General features: G+C 43.0%; 1 protein-coding gene across 2 annotated transcripts; it reads right to left on the bottom strand.

Moving 5' to 3' along the window:
• Window positions 1–12068: 12068 nt before the first annotated feature.
• LOC124040365 (ATP synthase subunit g, mitochondrial-like) lies at window positions 12069–18409 on the bottom strand. 2 transcript variants are annotated; one of them, XM_046357512.1, is made up of 4 exons: window positions 18251–18409; window positions 14259–14419; window positions 12158–12302; window positions 12069–12096 (listed from the first exon to the last, which is right to left on the bottom strand). In XM_046357512.1, exons 1-3 carry the CDS (start codon window positions 18300–18302, stop codon window positions 12204–12206), a joined length of 312 nt encoding a protein of 103 aa, XP_046213468.1. In that variant the 5' UTR covers window positions 18303–18409; the 3' UTR covers window positions 12069–12096; window positions 12158–12203. The 2 variants fall into 2 exon arrangements, with proteins under 2 accessions (XP_046213468.1, XP_046213459.1); XM_046357503.1 differs by having other exon boundaries at window positions 12069–12302.
• Window positions 18410–21291: the final 2882 nt, after the last annotated feature.

Here is a 21291-nt window from a genome sequence, read left to right as displayed (position 1 = left end):
CAAACTCATTCTGAAGAGGTTGCAGCCTACTAGGATACTTGGTTTTCTTTCCCTTGGCATGTGCGCTTGTGTAAGCATAAACACACATGTACAATGGAACATTTAATGAGCATTTATACTAGGATCACATAAGGGTCCCAGCAAAATACCAGCCTTGGCAAAGTTGAAAATTGACCCTTAAGCCCTTTGACTCTACAACTACATTAACCACCAGTTTCTCCCCAGAGGTCCACAGGTCATCCCTGTAGACTGTCCGAAGCTAGTGCCTTACAGCTGTAGATTTATCATGTAGTTATCAACTTAGGATAGTGCTTTAAGCAACACACCACTAATTAGGATCGCCCTACATTAGACAAAATGCCATCATTTAGCCAAGACCGTGGACGTATATAGAATACAGTTCAATTAGATGATTTTTTGTTTCATTTTCTTTGACACTTAGGAAGTGATAGAGACACAAACAAGTTCCCCATACGACCACTAGTTAGTGCCACAACGGCGCTCATTTGGGGAAGAAATGTAGTGATGCTTTGCGTGAGTGTTGTGCATTATTAACGTCTGTCTAAGTTACTGCCTAGATCCACCATTTTGGAGAACCAGACGATGTCTCCAGAACAACTATCCACAACCAGGACATCCCCTGGCCATTCTTGTGGTGGTCTGGAGCTTGCAGAAATCCTACCAGGGTAAGCCAGCAGAGGGACTGCTACGAAGATCCACAAACCAGGACATCCAATAGTCATTCTTATGGTGGGTTGCAACTTGTAGAATCGTTCCAATCAAATAATCAATCAAATATATTTATAAAGCCCTTTGTGACATTGACTGATGTAAAAAGTGCTATACAGAAACCCAGCCTAAAACCCCAAACAGCAAGCAATGCAGGTGTTGAAGCATGGTGGCTAGAAAAAACTCCCTAGAAAGGCAGGCACCTAGGAAGAAACTAGAGAGGAACCAGGCTCTGAGGGGTGGCCAGTCCTCTTCTGGCTGTGCCGAGTGGAGATTATAACAGTACATGGCCAAGATGTTCAAATGTTCATAGATGACCAACAGGGTCAAATAATATTAATAATAATCACAGTGGTTGTAGAGGGTGCAACAGGTCAGCACCTCAGGAGTAAATGTCAATTGGATTTTCATAGCCGTGCTCAGAGTTAGAGACACCAGGTGCGGGAGAGAGAGAGAGTTGAAAACAGCAGGTCCGGGACAAGGTAGCACACCCGGTGAACAGGTCAGGGTTCCATAGCCGCAGGCAGAAAAGTTGAAACTGGAGCAGCAGCACGACCAGCAAGGAGTCATCAGGCCAGGTAGTCCTGAGACATGGTCCCAAATACTCCAGATGTAACAGACTGACCCTAGCTCCCTGACACAAACTATTGCAGCTCCCCATAACTGGGAGGGGGCCAGAGCCAATTACAGACACATGTAAAATGTCATCCAAGAAACACCAAGTTATGATGACTGCCTCCCACACAAGTTGCATAAGATCTTTACTGTACATAGTTGAGGTTGTAAAGCTCTCAATGATACATTCTCAATTAATTTCAGAATCTGTGGAGGGGTGTCTTGTATCACGTGGTCAATGAACAAGAATGAGCCTTCGGCTGCTGCCAGCATGACAATCTGGAGGAGAAACAGAACAAAGACGCGATGAAGCAGGGATCTAAGGAAATTGTCTTGATTGAGCAAAAGTTGAGCTTTTCTCTCCTACTGGCGGCACTTGACTACAACCATCACAACCATCACAACCATCGGCCGTCTAATATGTCCATTATTCGAACTCAATCAAATAGATGTTGATAGATGATGATGCACTGATCGTAATGGTATTATGTAGACAAAATACTAATCACAACAACCAAACATGTGAATCATTGTGAGGGCAACAAACTTGTGAGAAACAATATAAAATAGATATTTTTTTTATCGAGCATATAGAAATCATTAGTGAACTTTTTGAACGGTTTTCTAATTATTTACTAAACTTCTCTTCATGGATATCTATGCTCCTGGTTTTAATTCCAAATGACCTAACCTACAAGACGGTCGATGCCCAGGAATAGGGATAACTACCCTGACGTGAATACAGTATGAAACAACTTTGGATGATTACCGTGATCAGGTGAAATAAAGGTTTATTATGGACATTTAAAAAAAATTGTCTTTGTATCCTTCTGAAAATGACAAACAGTGTAAGTAATTTTTTTTTGCTATAGCAGTTGTCCAAGACAAATAAGACAAAATAACATAACAGAAAAAGAGAAGTGTTAAAAGGACAAGAACCACCTGGTGACCAGATCGTTTGTGTCCTTTCCCCTGACTATCCAAACCAATCAAGTCCCTTTCTTTTTCGGCTGGGCTTCCCACACCTCCTAGGTGAGGTCCAGTGGGCTGTTTAGTCTCTTCCCGTAGAGGAGTTTGAAAGAGGGAAAACCTGGTGCATGACTGGGGCACTTCTCGGACTGAGAACATTAGGTGGGGTAGTAGCTGGTCGCAGTTCTTTCCGTCCTGCTCAATGACCTTCCACAGCTTTTGCTTGAGCGTTTTATTGAAACGTTTGATGAGCCCATTCCATTGGAGACCGCCACCTGTAGGGGAATGGCCTCGGGATATCGGGTGGCATAAGCTACTATTACCAGGATGTACTGGCATCCTCACGCAGGTTTTACCAGGGGCCTCACTATGTCCATGGCGATGTGTTCAAATGGCACCCGATGATCAGTAGGTGGACCAGCAGGTTTGGGAAGTGTGCTTTTGGTGCAGTGATTTACATTTACATTTATATTTAAGTCATTTAGCAGACGCTCTTATCCAGAGCGACTTACAAATTGGTGCATTCACCTTATGACATCCAGTGGAACAGTCACTTTACAATAGTGCATCTAAATCTTAAAGGGGGGGGGGGTGAGAGGGATTACTTATCCTATCCTAGGTATTCCTTAAAGAGGTGGGGTTTCAGGTGTCTCCGGAAGGTGGTGATTGACTCCGCTGTCCTGGCGTCGTGAGGGAGTTTGTTCCACCATTGGGGGGGCCAGAGCAGCGAACAGTTTTGACTGGGCTGAGCGGGAGCTGTACTTCCTCAGTGGTAGGGTTTGACACTCCGGGCAGATGGGACAATAGTCTTCCACGGCCCTCCTCATCCCGGTCAGCGATCCGTTCCCGGGTCTTCTCCATTCCCAGGTTGCGCCCCCAACAGATGGTGTGGGAAAACTGGAGAATGGTTCCCAACAGCACCTCTCGAAGTTCCCCCTGTTGGTGCGATACCTGATATAAACGGTTATTCTTGATTTGGAAATGGGAGTATCGCCAGCCACTCACCCCTGGAAGTAACTGGCCGTCCACTGCTATCAATCATGTGGGCAGTGGTAATCACTTGCACCATACTTGGTAATAAATCAATAGAATAGTGAGATGTTGAAATAGCAGCAGTTGTGTTGTATGGTACAGGATTTCTTTCGATTTAATTATTTCACCTGAATTTGGTGCTGTCTCTGGTAGTACTGCCGGACGGTATATGAAATAACATTTGTCCATATTGTTATCGGCTTTGTTGTCACGGCGCCGGTAGCTGATTTATTGTGCTGTCTTCTGGAGTGAGGACCTCACAGCCTATTAGGAATGAAGCCAGTGTATTGCCCTAGGGGATCAACATACTTGTTTCGAACACGTCAGACACAACATCGAGGGATCACCCACTCTGTTCCCTTGTCCCAGGGCTCCATACTGCCAAACAACATATTGTCTGTATTCTGCATTTCGGTACGCCTTGTGGTCTGTGCCTGGATCCTGCAGATCACCCAATGCCAACATGTCATTTCTTACAATTTGGATTAGCCGCAAAATCCCCTCATTCCATGTGTGCCGTTCTGGTCACACATCTGTTGGGGCCCTGGTCGCAGCACATCCTCTCCAGGTCAGTGGGCATTGCCCGGAAATTCAGGCAGGTGCAACAGTGGGTCTGTCATCTGTCTAGGATTTCTGGGGATCCTGGGATAGGCCTTCAAAACTTCATTATGTCAAACATCCCTCCAGGTAGATGGATAGCGACTTGCTCCAGGACCTCTTCCTCCAGAACAGCGCTCTCAAATTAGCCTGTAAAGACGGTGAGGAAAAAAAACAGAATTAAGTAAAATATTGTGTAAGAATGTCTCATACAATCAATATGATACACATCTTGATATGCAATGTAGCTAACAAAATCACCACTTGTACTGAAACCAAATTAAATGCAGTAATTACATATTTTTTAATTTACACCTTTTTTCGTGGTATCCAATTGGTAGTTAGTCTTGTCCCATCATCGCAACCCTACGGACTCGGGAGAGGCGAATGTCGAGAGCCATGCGTCCTCAAAAACACAACCCAGCCAAGCCGCACTGCTTTTTGTCACACTGCTCGCCTAACCCGGAACCCATCCACATCAATATCTTGGAGGAAACGCCATCCAACTGGCGACCGTAGTCAGCTTGCAGGTGCGCGACCCACCACAAGGAGTCACTAGAGAGTGATGGGACAAGGAAATCCCTCCCCTAATGACGCTGGGCCAATTGTCGCGCCGCATGGGTTTCCCGGTCACGGCCGGCTGTTCCATGGCCTGGGATCAAACCGGGGCTGTAGTGACACCTCATGCACTGCGATGCAGTGAGGCCCGCAGTAGCTGTAATTTATTTTTTTAAATGATTAAATTTAATGGGTTGCCTAAAAAAATCTTATTTGGTGCACATTGGTGCACTTTCCACTTTGGTGGAAAATGTGATGGTAAAGAACATCTAGCCACTCGAGAGCACCCTTACTTGCCGACCTATAAATTTTAAGTCTCCGTAATCTAGCATGAGTAGGATAGTCATCTGAATCAGGGTTTGTTTGGCAGCTGGGGTGAAAGAGATTACAATAGAGGAAACCAAGTCTAGATTTAACTTTAGCCTGCAGTTTTGATATGTGCTGAGAGAAGGACAGTGTACCATCTAGTCATACTTCCAAGTACTTGTATAAGGTGACTACTTCAAGCTCTACACCCTCAGGGGTAGTAATAACACCTGTGGGAAGAGGGGCATTCTTCTTACCAAACCACATGACCTTTGTTTTGGAGGTGTTCAGAACAAGGTTAAGGGTAGAGAAAGCTTGTTGGACACTAAGAAAGCTTTGTTGTAGAGCATTTAACACAAAATCCGGGGATACTACAGGTGTGTTTGAAAATGTTTTCTGGAGTGCCAGAGTGTGCTCTGTGTAAAATCATTGTCAGATTGGCCGTTCGTAAATTCAGAGCGTTTCTGTCTCGGAGCATTCAGAGCGCACACTTGCAGGTACCTAACCAAAACAAATTCAAATAATAATATATTCCATTGCGGGAAAGGGGGGGCTGAGATAATACAAAATACAAAAATAAATTAAATAACCATCTCACTCTTTCAGTCACATTTAAATCACATCCTTAATAAACAGGCTCAGGTACCTGTGAGCATTAATCGACAGGATTCCATGTAATGCCTCTACAGAAAAAGTCCTTGAGTCCCAAAAAACGCTCAGCTGCACTCACAATGATCCCTATTTTCTCCGATTTCCTCTTCGTTTACGCTGTGCAGTTGATAACCAAAGTAATAAACACAACAAAGTCCACCTTGTTAACATGCAACATGTCAGGATCCCTCTGCTGACAAGGAACATCATCTGGTGTCTCTGCTCCTACTACCATTACATCTTCAACTTCACTCCTTTCTTCCACTCTTCTCAACCCCTCCAGATAGGAAACGTTCTGGACAGCCCTTATTCTTGCCATATCCATCTCCTTCATCCTAACAGGTCACTTCAGAAATGTGGGTGCATGTTCACCACCACAATTGCAGAATTTAGGTTCAACTGGCATATAATACTCCTCCCGTCTACATACACTTGACACATTAGGGAATAATTGACATTTATCACACTGCATGGGTTTGGACACGTAGGCTTTCACAGGGAATCTTATATAACCCAAATACATGAGAGAATTGACCGAATTTTAATTTAAAAACTATAGAATGGATGGAGTGGACTTCAGCACTCCCATGCCGGTCAGTCATTGTGCACCAACCACTTGATCAAATTATTCATGTATATACTTTGAATTTACTTCTAGCCCCCCCCCCCCAGAGATAACACACTTATTAGGCTCCCTGCTTCAAAGATTCACACACAACACATTCCAATCCAACATCCTCTTAAGGCGCAAAGCTCGCTCCTTCTATTCCATAGAAACACAAAAACTAAATAAGCCCACTTATCGTTATTCTCATTGAAGTCACCTCATCCAACGCATCCACAATTTTAAGAGACTTCAAACAGATCTCCCAGCTAACAACATTGATCCAAAACCCTTATTCCAACCAAAAAAGACCCACAACTGGGTTTGGATTTACACTACCACTTTACTTCTCTTATTTCCTTTTGCATTTGCCACTGTAATACAATTCTTATCACTCTCATCTCCACTTGACAATCCATCTGATTCAAACAGAACATCCGCTTCCGACATTTTCCTCCTAGCTGGGAGAGTTGGGGTTTCTGGGAAATTGAGTTCTAATCTAGAAAAAATACAGCATTCTAGCCGGAGGGGTCTCTAAAAACACCTGTACACACAAACTTACATAGTGCAACTTTAAGAAAAATGACAGACATTAGTGCTCTAAATCCTTGAATACAAAACTTTCGCTACATGTCCTAAGTAATGATTTAAGCCATAGACACAGGAAGTAGTTTGGGGGTAGGGGGTGCTGCGATTTTTCTTTGTCGCTGGCTATGCTGTGATAAGCTGTCTAACTCCAGTAAAACATGTCATAATTGTCAGTATAAATCTGAAAAGTGAGTACTCACAGATTTGGAACAGAACATACATTTTAAGTATTGATAGTCGTTTGTCAGCTGATGCCAGTTGAGTCCAGACACGTTCACTACTATGGGACAGCTGGAGATCGAATTTGAATATTGAAACAATGTTGCAAATGTCGATGAGACAGATAGCAAGGTTTATACAAATCTCTGCTGTTGAAAACTAAATGTTAGTCCAAAATAAATGTGAGAATGTCTAGATGCTTTTTATAGTGATCAAGTTTATAAATTGCCTGGCTGGGCTGATGAAAAGTTTTAGAACACCTACTCATTCAAGGGATTTTCTTTATTTTCCTATTTTCTACATTGTAGAATACAAAACTATTAAAAATAACATATGTAATCATGTAGTAATCAATATTTTATATTTGAGAATCTCCACCCGTTGCCTTGATGATAGATTTGCACACTATTGGCATTCTCTCAACCAGCTTCATGAGGTAGTCACCTGGAATGCATTTCAATTACCAGATGTGCCTTGTTTAAAGTTAATTTGTGAAATGTCTTTCCTCTTAAATGTGAGGAAATGCTCAAACGTAATGTTCAAATGCATTAAGAGGAAATAAAGGGTGGGAATCTCAAATATAAAATACATTTGGATTTGTTGGTTACTGCATGATTTCATAGTTTTGATGTCTTCACTATTTTATAATGTAGAAAATAGTCAAAAATAAAGACAAACCCTGGAATGAGTAGGTGTGTCCAAACATTTAACTGGTACTGTACTGTACAGACACACACACACACATACACCACTGTTCAAAAGTTTGGGGTCACTTAGAAATGTCCTTGTTATTGAAAGAAAAGCACATTTTTGTCCATTAAAATAACATAAAATTGATCAGAAATACAGTGTAGACATTGTTAATGTTGTAATTGACTATTGTAGCTGGAAACGGCTGATTTTGTATGTAATATCTACAGAGGCCCATTATCAGCAACCATCACTACTGTGTTCCAATGGCACGTTGTGTTAGCTAAATCTAAATGTATCATTTTAAATGGCTAATTGATCATTAGAAAACCCTAAAATTATGTTAACACAGCTGAAAACTGGCCTTCTTTAGACTGGTTGAGTATCTGGAGCATCAGCATTTGCGGGTTCGATTACAGGTTCAAAACAGCCAGAAACAAAGAACTTTCTTCCGAAACTCGTCAGTCTATTCTTGTTCTGAGAAATGAAGGCTATTCCATGCGAGAAATTGCCAAGAAACTGAAGATCTGGTACAACGCTGTGTACTACTCCCTTCACAGAACAGTGCAATTCTGGCTTTAACCAGAATAGAAAGAGAAGATGGAAGGCCCTGATGCACAACTGAGCAAGAGGACAAGTACATTAGAGTGTCTAGTTTGAGAAAGACACCTCACAAGTCCTCAACTGGCAGCTTCATTAAATAGTACCCGCAAAATACCAATTTCAACATCAACAGTGAAGAGACGACTCTGGGATGCTGGCCTTCTCGCCAGAGTTTCTCTGTCCAGTGTCTGTGTTCTTTTGCCCATCTTAATCATTTCTTTTTATTGTCCGGTTTGAGGTATTGCATTTTCCTTGCAACTCTGCCTAGAAGGCCAGCATCCCGGAGAAACCAGTGGTATATGGTCTTTTTAGGTGAGTACTGATGCCGCCCTGTGGCCACTTTGTTAAAGGCAGGTGTGCAAAATATTTTGCTTGGCCATTCCCAGAGCGCATCCCCAGAGCGCATCCCCAGGATGCTGTTGGAGAGACGCATCGCTGACACGTCGGCGCCTTTTGGACGTCTTTTTTGGTGCAGTCCGGACCGGCCTTGATTTCCACATCCACCCATTGACATTGGTTTTTGGTCCGGACAGGACTTTTCATTCAGAACTGAAAATGAACGTGATTTCAACGTCCGGAAAATACTTATTTTTCAACGTACAGGAAAGATGCCTTTTAGACGTCTTGTCACCTTCGCTTTGCAGGTCTCAGCAGAACAGCAAGCAGTGGCCCTGGAGGAGAGTTCAGATAAGACTCATTCATACTTCCCAGTCCGATAATCAGATTCTTTGTCAATCAATCATTCAGCAAAAGCTCGGTAAGATAACTTCTACAACTCTAAGTGCACCATTAAAACCATTGTTGTGTTCAAAGGATACTGGAGTTTGAATCTCAGAATGAGGGACGAGGTGACAATCATGTCTTGAAGTGAAACATTGGGACTGTGCTGGAGATATCAGGTAAGGACCAATATGCCATTTCAAACCCATTTCACATCGGAACTGTACCAGTGGAGGCTGCTGAGGGGAGGACGGCTCATAATAATGGGCGGCACTGGGTAATTGGAATGGCATCAAACACATGTATTTGATACCATTCCACTCATCCCGTTCCAGGCATTTCCACGAGCCCATCCTCCCAAATTAAGGTGCCACCAACCTCCTGTGTACTGTACAGTGTACACCTAACACAGAAACTCACTCGAAGCTTTTGGGAATTAGTCAATTAACAGGTTAATTCTTTCACTTCAGTCTTAATTATGAATCTGTCCATCAGAATTCCCAGCAAAACTGAAAACTGCATTGCAGTTACATTCTGTCCATCTCATCAAAGCTACTACTTTACTAACTTGCCTCTTCATGTCATGCTGGCCAGCGTCTATGAAAAACTCCCAACAGTGTAGTGATAGTGTTCAACCACGCCGCCTGGCAGAAGTAGAGACATAGCACTACATGCTCATCTCTTCCCAGTGTCTGCTGATGGCCCACCACAAACCTGGCAGTGGAGCAGATATCATTGTAATGGCTGGAATGGAATAAATGGAACAGTATCAAAAACATATGGAAATCTCGTTTGACTCCGTTCCATTAATTCCTTTGCAGCCATTACAATGGGCCCGTCCTCCTATAGCTACCCCACCAGCCTCCACTGGAAACAACCTAGGTAGGCCTAAAAATCAACAAGCTCCTCCTTGTGTTACATCATGTATCATTTGCTAATACATTTGTTTTTTCCCATTGACATTTGAACATTTCCAACGCTCCTGATGCTAAAGGGAACCTTTTGTGAGTACATGCGTCACATATCATGTGTCACCTCTTTAAACACAGGGCTTACGCCACTGCTGTTCGGTTCATACCAGAGGCCACAATTGCCATTTGGATTTCTTTGACATGTTTTTGCATGCGTGTGCAGCCTCACATTTGAACTAACCTGAAGGAGGATCCTGAGGTTGTGCAACAGGGGTTCCGCAGGTACTTGGTCAACATCGTGCAAACACTGTCAGAGGACCGGGAGCGAGAGGAGATGTCTATCATTAGTTAATATTGTCCGAAACCCAGGGTTCTTCATTGATCATCGACGATGTTTGGATTTACACTCTGTAGTCAAAGGATCTGCAACCCCTTTGTGACTTCACCACAGCGCACCTCAGACATTTCTGTGCACGTTATACAGTGGTCTCCTCAGAGGAGGAAGGGGCGGACCGTCCTCAGTGAATTTCATAAAAATAGTAAAACAGTTTGCCTTTTTAGATAAACTATATTAAATATATTCACGTCACCAAATAATTGATTAAAACACAATGTTTTGCAATGAAGGTTTACAGTAGCCTCAAAAGCACTCTTTAGGGTAGCGCCATGGTCTAGCTGGAGGACAGCTAGCTTCTTTCCTCCTCTTGGTACATTGACTTCAATACCAAACTTAGGAAGCTCATGGTTCTCACCTCCTCCCAAGATTTACACAGTAATTATGACAAATCCCAGAGGACATCCTCCAACCTATCAGAGCTCTTGCAGCATGAACTGACATGTTGTCCCACCCAATCAACGGATCTGAGAATGAATCGAGCACTGAAAGCATAACCTACAGCTAACTAGCACTACAGTACATAAAATGTGGTGAGTAGTTGACTAAAATACAAGTTGAACAGTTTTGAATACATTTTTTGCCTACTCAAACAGAGCTCAAACAGAGGGACGTTATGTTAGCGAGCTGGCTTTGACTAGCCAACAACACTGGAACCCTTCCAATTCAAGGTAAGCTTTCGGTTTGACTAATTTATTGTCACCGAGGTCCACCTGTGGAACTGCACACTAATGTTACTGCTAGCAGACTAATGTTACTTCATGATTGTAGCAGGTTTACTAAGGCGTTAGTTATATTAGCTATGTTGACTATGATGTTACTTTAGCTAATATGGTGACAATGATGTAAGCTATGTGTAGCGGTTTTGAAATGGTTTGGAAAGGTTTTTTCACCTGGTCACATACAGCTGGTGTGAATTGAAGTACACAAGCAAAGGGCAAATATGAGAGGCGGAGAGCACGTAGTTGTGAGAAGGATTCCACTGTGGTTGCTATGAAAGTAAACTCTTTACGCGTGATCAGGGGTACATTTATTCTGCCGATTCTGTTGTAAAATGTTTATTTAAACAGAAGCAAACGGAGCGGGGATAAAAAATACCTGGATTTGTCCAATAGAAACTCTCGTTTTCAACTGCTGGACTAATGATTACGCCCTAGATCAAATGTTTCTCTGGATCTGTGTGCACCTACATTGTAAAAACGTTCAGTATCATGTAGTAGCCTAAACCCATCACTGCTACATTGAACTGGGTGAATGGAATATGAATTAGTCATCCAATATGCCATAATAGAAATAAGGCCATGAGCATGAGACAAAAAAAAAAAAATCCTCCGTCATCATAAAACACCGACCGCCACTGACGTCGAATTTATTCCAACTTTAACCAATCCGCCGTCAGCGACCTCTCATTTTACGTAACATAATTCCACCGCTATCTAGATTTGAGGTGGCACAAATAAAGTTTAACCAGAAAATGGATCTTTGTCAACCTTCAACTGCACTTGGATGTTTTGTTCACAGGAGGTTGGTGGCACCTTAATTGGGAAGGACCGGCTCATGGTAATAGCTGAAACGGAATATGTGGAATGGTATGAAATACAAATACATAGTTTCCATGTGTTTGATGCCGTTCCAGGCATTATTATGAGCAGTCCTCCCCTCAGCAGCCTTCACTGATTGTGTTGTTTGTATATTAAAAAAAAGTTATAAAATGTCTACTATTAAACACTTTACACTAAAAAGTCTCAGAATAAAGTTGGCAACTTCAATAAGTCCTGAAGTATCTAAAAAAGATAGGTAAAAGTTACAGTGCAACAGTTCTTTAAACAATGGACATTTATTAACTGATCTCCACAGGTGGAAGGTAAGAGTACAACAGTTCTTTAAACAATGGACATTTATTAACTGATCTTCACAGGTGGAAGGTAAGAGTACAACAGTTCTTTAAACAATGGACATTTATTAACTGATCTCCACAGGTGGAAGGTAAGAGCGTACAACAGCAACAGAACAAGGTTTAAACGGCGTATCCAACAATGCCGCCTTTTCCGATGCACTCTCCAATGTAGAACCACATCAGCACTTCAGTGCAGACCAATCCATTTCTGAATGCATCCTGTAACAAAAGCATATTGACATTAATCCCAAACAAATACCAGAGTCATATCTATAAACCAACATGGCAGACAATTCCATATTTCCCAATTGGTTAGGATGTAGGCCTAATGTCTAGTGGATTGCAGCTACTTATTTTGATAATGACTACTTGTAAAGCATTGAGATAAGTCACAACCAATGTTCCCGCTAAGCTGTGAGCTTGTGCAAGCAGCAGCCCCAAGACTACCACGAGCTGCCGCTCGGAAATATCAGCCCACAGAGAGAAGCAGGAGATTGAACTTGACAAAAGTTTTCTAGAGCAGTGGTCACAAACCAGTTGATAGCAAACCTGGTCAATCTCCAAGTCATTCCTAGACAAATCGACTCAACACTTTGTATTCAACCCTTTTAAACCACAAAATGCATGTTCCTTCCATTTCCACTCAGCACTACAATAGTAATGAATGAGTAGCAATGCATCTATAGGCTTGGGTTATTTGTAGCCGCGGTCTTTTTTTTAATATCGAGGAATATTTCACTTCCTCTGTTCATAGGCGTAACGTGATTTTGTACATGAGGAAATAATGGAAGACTGCCCCTTTTGGTCAGTGTCAGCAGAGGAAAGGGAGAGCGGAGGGATGAGAGGCTCAGTCTGCTGCTCTCTCCCTCCACTAAAGCGGACTACAGCTGTAGACGCCATCATTCCAGTAAAATGAAAAGCGAATTATTGAAATGTAGACTCACTCAACTGTGTTTCACAAGTAATACAACAGACCCGTGACCAGTGTGGTCATATAGCCTAAGAAAATGTCCCGAACAACAATGCATTGGCAGGGCAATTCAACCAATGCCAGTATGGGGTGGTAATGACTTAAATGTAATGTAAATGTAATATATTGGGCCTATAGCTTACTGCACAAACCTCATTGCCAGAATACTGTTTTAAAACGGGTTAATGTTGCATATTCTTACAAGTCATTAGCGGTAGATCTCGGCTAGTATTTTGACCCCAGAAAAGGTTGGTGACCACTGTTCTACAGTTTTCCCTGTTAACACTCAACGTTTCCCTTTATTGTGGCAATTGGGACACGCAATATTAGCCACTTTCAATGCAACATACTGACACAAACTATGCAACAGATTTTGTTGTAGGCAGAATGCATTGCAGTAGGATTCTATTGCATTGACACGCACTACTCAGACCGGTGCAGCATTAGCGGTCGTGAGTAGATGTGCTTGTTTAGAGATCAAAGCGAGAGCTGCATGTAGCCACGTGTGCACATTGTTCATATCATTTGCTAGTTAGTGAGCCCAGTGATCATTTGTAGTCAGCACAAAATGTGTACATTTTGAAAAGCGAGTCAGGTAAAGAGCTTTTTTATGTCTTAAAGGGGCAGTGTTGTATTTTGGACAGGCTTGAATAAGCTAAGTAGCCAATAGGCAGAGGGTAGCATAATTTGTCTGATTATCTGTAATAATGGTATGGGAATAATAATGCCCTTTATTTAGTAAAGTGGTTTCTTACATCAAACAACATTTTCAGACACATCCTTGTCTGAAGGACAAGTGGATAAACAGATGTCAAGCCCTGCATGTTTTTTTCCCCATAAGTGTCATGGAATGTAGGCCTAAATGGAACACCACACATTGGCTGCTACTGTAGGCTGAATGATAGAACAGCTATTTCCATGTTAAATGTTATGAGATGTATTTTCTCCATAGTTTTTGATGGTAGACCTACAGTATGATCAAATAGCCACAGTACAGACCCAGTGCTCACAGCAAATGCACGCTGGAAGTTTACAACGTTCAAGTTTGCACTCAGCAGACCTGAAATTTGCTCAGTGACAAATTGTTTTTGAGGGAACATTGATCACAACACCCACATTCAGAGAGCCAATGGGCAAAAGAAAGAACTTGCTAGCTACTTATACAGTATTGCATTGATACCCACTCAAGCAATCTCAGTTCTCACCTTCACTGTCGTCTGTCCAAGGCGTCCACTGTTGACACCGGTGAGGATGTTCTTGATTCCTGCAATGGCCTGGGGAATCTCGGCAGGGGAAGGTGGCACAAGCTCGACTTTAGCGTAGTGCCAGAAGGTCGCTAGCCGGGGCTTGGAGTAGGTGGCAGCGGCTAAAAAAACAAGATGAACACGCCATGTCATGAAATGTGTCCTCTGCTGCATGGTCAAGCGAGACAAGAAACATTAGCTTACCTAGCTAACACTATCTACTATAATTAGTTACCACATGTAGCTAACACTATCTACTATAATACGTTACCACATCTAGCTAATCAACATTCCGTTGGAAACAAGTTTTTATACGAGATTGATGGTGACATGGCTTGTTCGTTTGTCTACCATTAGCTAACTACACGGAGTGTACAAAACATTAACACCACAAGGATATACACTTTATTCAGTACCACTGCAGTTAGTAAATAATTCCAATAGATGGCAGTATAAGACCACAAATGACATTTCTGAATAATATTTAGCTTTCTCCCTGGATACACCACTCCCCTCACAGAAATTCCTGCTCGTGCTTTTTTCTGTCCCTTCCTTTCCACACTGCTAACGAAAAGGAAGAACTGAAAAAGCATTTAACAGATTACTGTGGCGTAATATAATGATGCTTCATGTTTATTATTACCAGTTTTTATCTCATGTTTATACTTCATTACTATAACGATTATCAATAATCCTGAACATTATTTCAGTCACCTCTGGTTGACAAAAACGTATTTTCCTAGGACATTCATTGTCAAATTCATCAACCAGCATCGACCCCGCTCTGCCTTCTCGCGCAAGCGAGGAGCAAGCGAGGGGCATGTTGAGGTAAATTTGCTAACGCGAGGATTACATGATGTGACTTATTGGCGAGCTGGAAGATGCACTCGTCCTCTCTATTCCCGAAGCAGTTTACACCCAATATGATTAAGTAATGGTCTTTTTATAATGAAATTCTACTAGGGTTGGGAGTAGCGCATCTGACTAGTGATTATTTGGCTGGGGTTCAGTACCTGCTATAGTCAAGATTTGTTTGCTCTCCCAAATGCAACACAGCCCTAATACGAGATATATAGCTAACTGTAAAGTAATGAGTGACCATTTTAGAAAATCATGGGACATATAGTCTTTGGTTGCATGCTATTTTATGTCACTCATATTGCTGCTATAGCCTATAACTGATGCGTCGGGATCTTATGCTGCCATCTATTGGAAATATTTAGCAATTAAATGTTATCAATTCACATAAAGACATCAGTGAGGCATTGTGACACAAACCAATGGGCTGGGAATAGAACCGTTCGGAAGGTGGGTTGGTGCAGTGGTGCTCCATACAACTAATAGGAGCTTTAATTTTTTATTTCACCTTTATTTAACCAGGTAGGCTAGTTGAGAACAAGTTCTCATTTACAACTGCAACCTGGCTAAGATAAAGCATAGCAGTGTGAACAGACAACACAGAGTTACACATGGAGTAAACAATTAACAAGTCAATAACACAGTAGGAAAAAAAAGAAAGCGTCTATATACATTGTTTGCAAAATGCATGAGGTGGTAGGCGAATAATTACAATTTTGCAGATTAACACTGGAGTAATAAATGATCAGATGGTCATGTACAGGTAGAGATACTGGTGTGCAAAAGAGCAGAAAAGTAAATAAATAAAAACAGTATGGGGATGAGGTAGGTAAATTGGGTGGGCTATTTACCGATATCCTATGTACAGCTGCAGCGATCAGTTAGCTGCTCAGATAGCAGATGTTTGAAGTTGGTGAGGGAGATAAGTCTCCAACTTCAGCAATTTTTGCAATTCGTTCCAGTCACAGGCAGCAGAGAACTGGAACGAAAGGCAGCCAAATGAGGTGTTGGCTTTAGGGATGATCAGTGAGATACACCTTCTGGAGCACATGTTACGGGTGGGTGTTGCCATCGTGACCAGTGAACTGAGATAAGGCGGAGCTTTACCTAGCATGGACTTGGAGATGACCTGGAGCCAGTGGGTCTGGCGACGAATATGTAGCGAGGGCCAGCCGACTAGTGCATACAGGTCGCAGTGGCGGATGGTATAAGGTGCTTTAGTAACAAAGCGGATGGCACTGTGATAAACTGCATCCAGTTTGCTGAGTAGAGTGTTGGAAGCAATTTTGTAGATGACATCGCCGAAGTCGAGGATCGGTAGGATAGTCAGTTTTACGAGGGTAAGTTTGGCGGTGTGAGTGAAGGAGGCTTTGAGGCAAAATAGAAAGCCGACTCCAGATTTGATTTTAGATTGGAGATGTTTAATATGAGTCTGGAAGGAGAGTTTGCAGTCTAGCCAGACACCTAGGTACTTATAGATGTCCACATATTCTAGGTCTGAACCATCCAGGGTGGTGATGCTAGTCGGGCGTGCGGGTGCAGGCAGCGAACGGTTGAAAAGCATGCCTTAGTTTTTTTTTTGTTTTTTACTAGCAGTTGGAGGCCACGGAAGGAGTGTTGTATGGCGTTGAAGCTCTTTTGGGGGTTAGATAGCACAGTGTCCAAGGAAGGGCCGTAAGTATACAGAATGGTGTCGTCTGCGTAGAGGTGGATCAGGGAATCGCCCTGATCCAAGAGCAACATCATTGACATATACAGAGAAAAGAGTCGGCCCGAGAATTGAACCCTGTGCCACCCCCATAGATCCTGCCAGAGGACCGGACAACATGCCCTCCGATTTGACACACTGAACTCTGTCTGCAAAGTAGTTGGTGAACCAGGCAAGGCAGTCATTAGAAAAACCGAGGCTACTGAGTCTGCCGATAAGAATATGGTGATTGACAGTCGAAAGCCTTGGCCAGGTCGATGAAGACGGCTGCACAGTACTGTCTTTTATCAATGGCGGTTATGATATCGTTTAGTACCTTGAGCGTGGCTGAAGTGCACCCGGCTCGGAAACCAGATTGCACAGCGGAGAAGGTACGGTGGGATTCGAGATGGTCAGTGACCTGTTTGTTGACTTGGCTTTCGAAGACCTTAGATAAGCAGGGCAGGATGGATATATGTCTGTAACAGTTTGGGTCCAGGGTGTCTCCCCCTTTGAAGAGGGGGATGACTGCGGCAGCTTTCCAATCCTTGGGGATCTCAGATGATATGAAAGAGAGGTTGAACAGGCTGGTAATAGGGGTTGCGACAATGGCGGCGGATAATTTCAGAAATAGAGGGTCCAGATTGTCAAGCCCAGCTGATTTGTACGGGTCCAGGTTTTGCAGCTCATTCAGAACATCTGCTATCTGGATTTGGGTAAAGGAGAACCTGGAGAGGCTTGGGTGAGTAGCTGTGGGGCGGGGGGCTGTTGGCAGAGGTTGTAGTAGCCAGGAGGAAGGCATGGCCAGCCGTTGAGAAATGTTTGTTGAAGTTTTCGATAATCATGGATTTATCGGTGGTGACCGTGTTACCTAGCCTCAGTGCAGTGGGCTGGCATTGTGACGCAAACCAATGGGCTGGGAATAGAACCGTTCGGAATGCGGGTTGGTGCAGCGGTGCTCCATACAACTAAAAGAAGCTGGCAGGGGTGAAAGATCCTTTATGAGTTAACGCGATTACTTCATAAACTACGGGAAGCTGCTGGAACATACGGTCTTATGAAACTTGGCCCCATGCAATTAACTAGTTTATTTAAAACAGCGTTAAATGTCAGCCTACTGTGGGAAGCATTGGCGTCAACATGGGCCAACATCCCAGTAGAACACTTTCGAGACCTTGGAGTCCATGCCGCGACTTATTGAGTCTGTTTTGAGGGCTAACAACTCAATATTAGGAAGGTGTTATTGTTTTGTACACTCAGTAGTTAGCTAGCTGCAGCCGGGAAGATGCGCTAAACTGTAACATAGCTAACTACTAGCATAGCCAGCGTGACTGTCAACTTGAATACACTAACATGTTTTAATAGCGTCGACGTTAAGCTTATGTCTAAATACAATCATTTAACTTACCTCCGATCAAAGTAGGTACTTTGGCCACAAATTTCTGGACTGCCTGTGCCATGGTGGTTTGCTTTAGAGTCGTGAAAAATACGCAATCGGCTATTTGCTGCAACTGAATGTCACCTCCAGCAAGAAGGACCCTTCAAGTGCGGCTGCCCTATGATCTGCCTGAACGGAAATAGCTGCAGAGCTGCCTAATTTATTATTAATATTAATATATATATATATATATTTATAAACCTTTATTCAACTAGGCATGAATCATAAACTACTGTTATTCTTTTTTCCCCACTTAATCTCGATGTCGAAATATTTTCAGAAAGGTGAAACATCGTTTTCAATGTCAATAACAGACTGGCAAATTGAGGCCAAAAATGAAAATTATTGTAATGAAACAGCAGGGAACAGATCTCGAACCCTCGACCTTCGAGCCCGAGTTCCTGCGCGCTATCGACTGTGCCGCAAAAGCATGCTCGTGCGGCAGAGTCGATTTCCAGTATGATTAACACCTGTATAATCAAAGTTCATTTAAAACAGGACCTTCGTGAAATGCTTACTTACAGGCCCTAACCAACTGCAATTTTTAAGTAAAAAAAACAGGTATTATGTGAACAATAGATAAGGAAATAAAAAACAACAGTAAAAAGAAGGACAGTTAATAATAACAGTAGCGAGGCTATAAAAGTAGCCAGGCTATATACAGACACCGGTTAGTTGGGCTGATTGAGGTAATATGTACATGTAGGTATTGTTAAAGTGACTATGCATATGTGATAAACAGAGTAGCAGCAGTGTAAAATAGGGTTTGGACACACACACACACACACACACACACACACACACACACACACACACACACACACACACACACACACACACACACACACACACACACACACACACACACACACACACACACACACACACACACACACACACACACACACACACAATGCAAATAGTACGGGTAGCCATTTGATTACCTGTTCAGGAGTAAAAGCTGTTGAGAAGACTTGGCACTCCGTTACTGCTTGCCATGCGGTCGTAGAGAAAACTATGACTGGGGTGGGTGGGGTCTTTGAAAATGTTTAGGACCTTCCTCCGACACCGCCTGGTGAAGAGGTCCTGGATGGCAGGCAGCTTAGCCCCAGTGATGTATTGGGCCGTATGCAGAGCAGTTGCCGTACCAGGCAGTGATGCAACCAGTATGCTCTTGATGGTGCAACTGTAGAACCTTTTGAGGATCTGAGGACCCATGACAATTATTTTTAGTTTCCTGAGGGGGAATAGGCTTTGTCGTGCCCTCTTTACGACTGTCTTGGTGTGTTTGGACCCTTCTAGTTTGTTGGTGATGTGGACACCAAGGAACTTGAAGCACTCCACCTGCTCCACGACAGCCCCGCCAATGAGAATGGGGGCGTGCTCAGTCCTCTTTTTCCTGTAGTCCACAATCATCTCCTTAGTCTTGCTTACATTGAGGGATAGGTTGTTATTCTGGCACCACATGGTCAGGTCTCTGACCTCCACCCTATAGGCTGTCTCGTCATTGTCGGTGATCAGGCCTACCACTGTTATGTCGTCTGCAAACTTAAAGATGGTGTTGGAGTCGTGCCTCATCATGCAGTCATGAGTGAACAGGGAGTACAGGAGGGGACTGAGCACGCACCCCTGAGGGGCCCCTGTGTTGAGGATCAGCGTGGCGGATGTGTTGTTACCTACCCTTACCACCTGGGGGATGGCCCCTCAGGAAGTCCAGGGTCCAGTTTCAGAGGGAGGTGTTTAGTCCCAGGGTCCTTTGCTTATTGATGAGCTTTGAGGGCACTATGGTGATGAATGCTGAGCTATAGTCAATGAATGGCATGTCCAAGTTGGGAAAATGCAGTGTGGATTGCAATGGAGATTGCATCATCTGTGGATCTGTTGGGACAGTATGCAAACCGGAGTGGGTCTAGGGTTTCTGGGATAATGGTGTTGATGTGAGCCATGACCAGCCTTTCAAAGCACTTCATTGGCTATAGATGTGAGTGTTACGGGTCGGTAGTCATTTAGGCAGGTTACCTTAGTGTTTTTGGGCACAGGCACTATGGTGGTCTGCTTAAAACATGTTGGTATTACAGACTCGGACAGGGAGAGGTTGAAAATGTCAGTGAAGACACTTGCCAGTTGGTCAGCGCATGCTCGCAGTACATGTCCTGGTAATCCGTCTGGCCCTGCGGCCTTGTGAATGTTGACCTGTTTAAAGGTCTTACTCGCATCAGCTGTGGAGAGAGTGATCACACAGTCGTCCGGAACAGCTGGTGCTCTCATACATGTTTCAGTGGCAGAGGAAAAAAGCAGATCACCAGTATGGGACTATTACATGGAATTGGCACCAGGGAAAGCAAGGCGTCTTATTTGTGATAAAGATGTAAGCATGGGGTCAGCAACAGCTAAATAAAAAAATACCACCAACCTGTAGAATCACCTTAAGGACACCCATCCAAAAGCCCATATTATATTAAGTTAAAATAAAAGTGTTCATTCAGTATTGTTGCAATTGTCATTATTACAAAAACGTGTGTGTACAAATACATATATACTTGTTTTAAAAATCGACGGATTAATCGGTATCAGCTTTTTTTGGTCATCCAATAATCGCTATCGGCGTTGAAAAATCATAATCGGTTGACCTCTAGTTTAATTCAACAGCCTTCTATGTGTTCTCTTTTCGACTTACTCTGTATATTTGCATATCTCCTTAGCTATCATACTCTGCTTCCACTGGACATTCTACTGAACTCGGTCCTCCAGAAAGTGGAGAGCATTAGCAACATTTTTGCAGTTCTTTGTAATATCTTTAAAAAAAATACATGTTAGAAAGGATTACCTACACATGCTATACTGAGCAGCTCATGTTATAGACAGAAGCAGACTACATGGCAGACCAATCCAAACTAATCTCTGGGCATGTCCAGCCAATCATGAGGCTGGACATGAGGGAAGGTTCCTGGCTTTTTCCATGGCTCGTATTTTATTCCTATTTACAGATGGCATACACATTTGTTATTAAA

This window comes from Oncorhynchus gorbuscha, linkage group LG01, assembly GCF_021184085.1.
Source record: "Oncorhynchus gorbuscha isolate QuinsamMale2020 ecotype Even-year linkage group LG01, OgorEven_v1.0, whole genome shotgun sequence".
Lineage (NCBI taxonomy): Eukaryota > Metazoa > Chordata > Actinopteri > Salmoniformes > Salmonidae > Oncorhynchus > Oncorhynchus gorbuscha.
Note: the sequence above shows the minus strand (reverse complement) of the source record. Positions and strands in the feature narration are given on the sequence as shown.

What these genes read in the sequence shown, in the direction of transcription:
- LOC124040365 (XM_046357503.1), bottom strand. Translation starts at nt 18,302, where the DNA reads ATGGCACAGGCAGTCCAGAAATTTGTGGCCAAAGTACCTACTTTGATC. An exon ending in AGTACCTACTTTGATCGGAG is followed by an intron (nt 14,420 to 18,250) that starts GTAAGTTAAATG and finishes TTGTTTTTTTAG; the next exon opens with CCGCTGCCACCTACTCCAAG. An exon ending in TTGGACAGACGACAGTGAAG is followed by an intron (nt 12,303 to 14,258) that starts GTGAGAACTGAG and finishes CTTTTGTTACAG; the next exon opens with GATGCATTCAGAAATGGATT.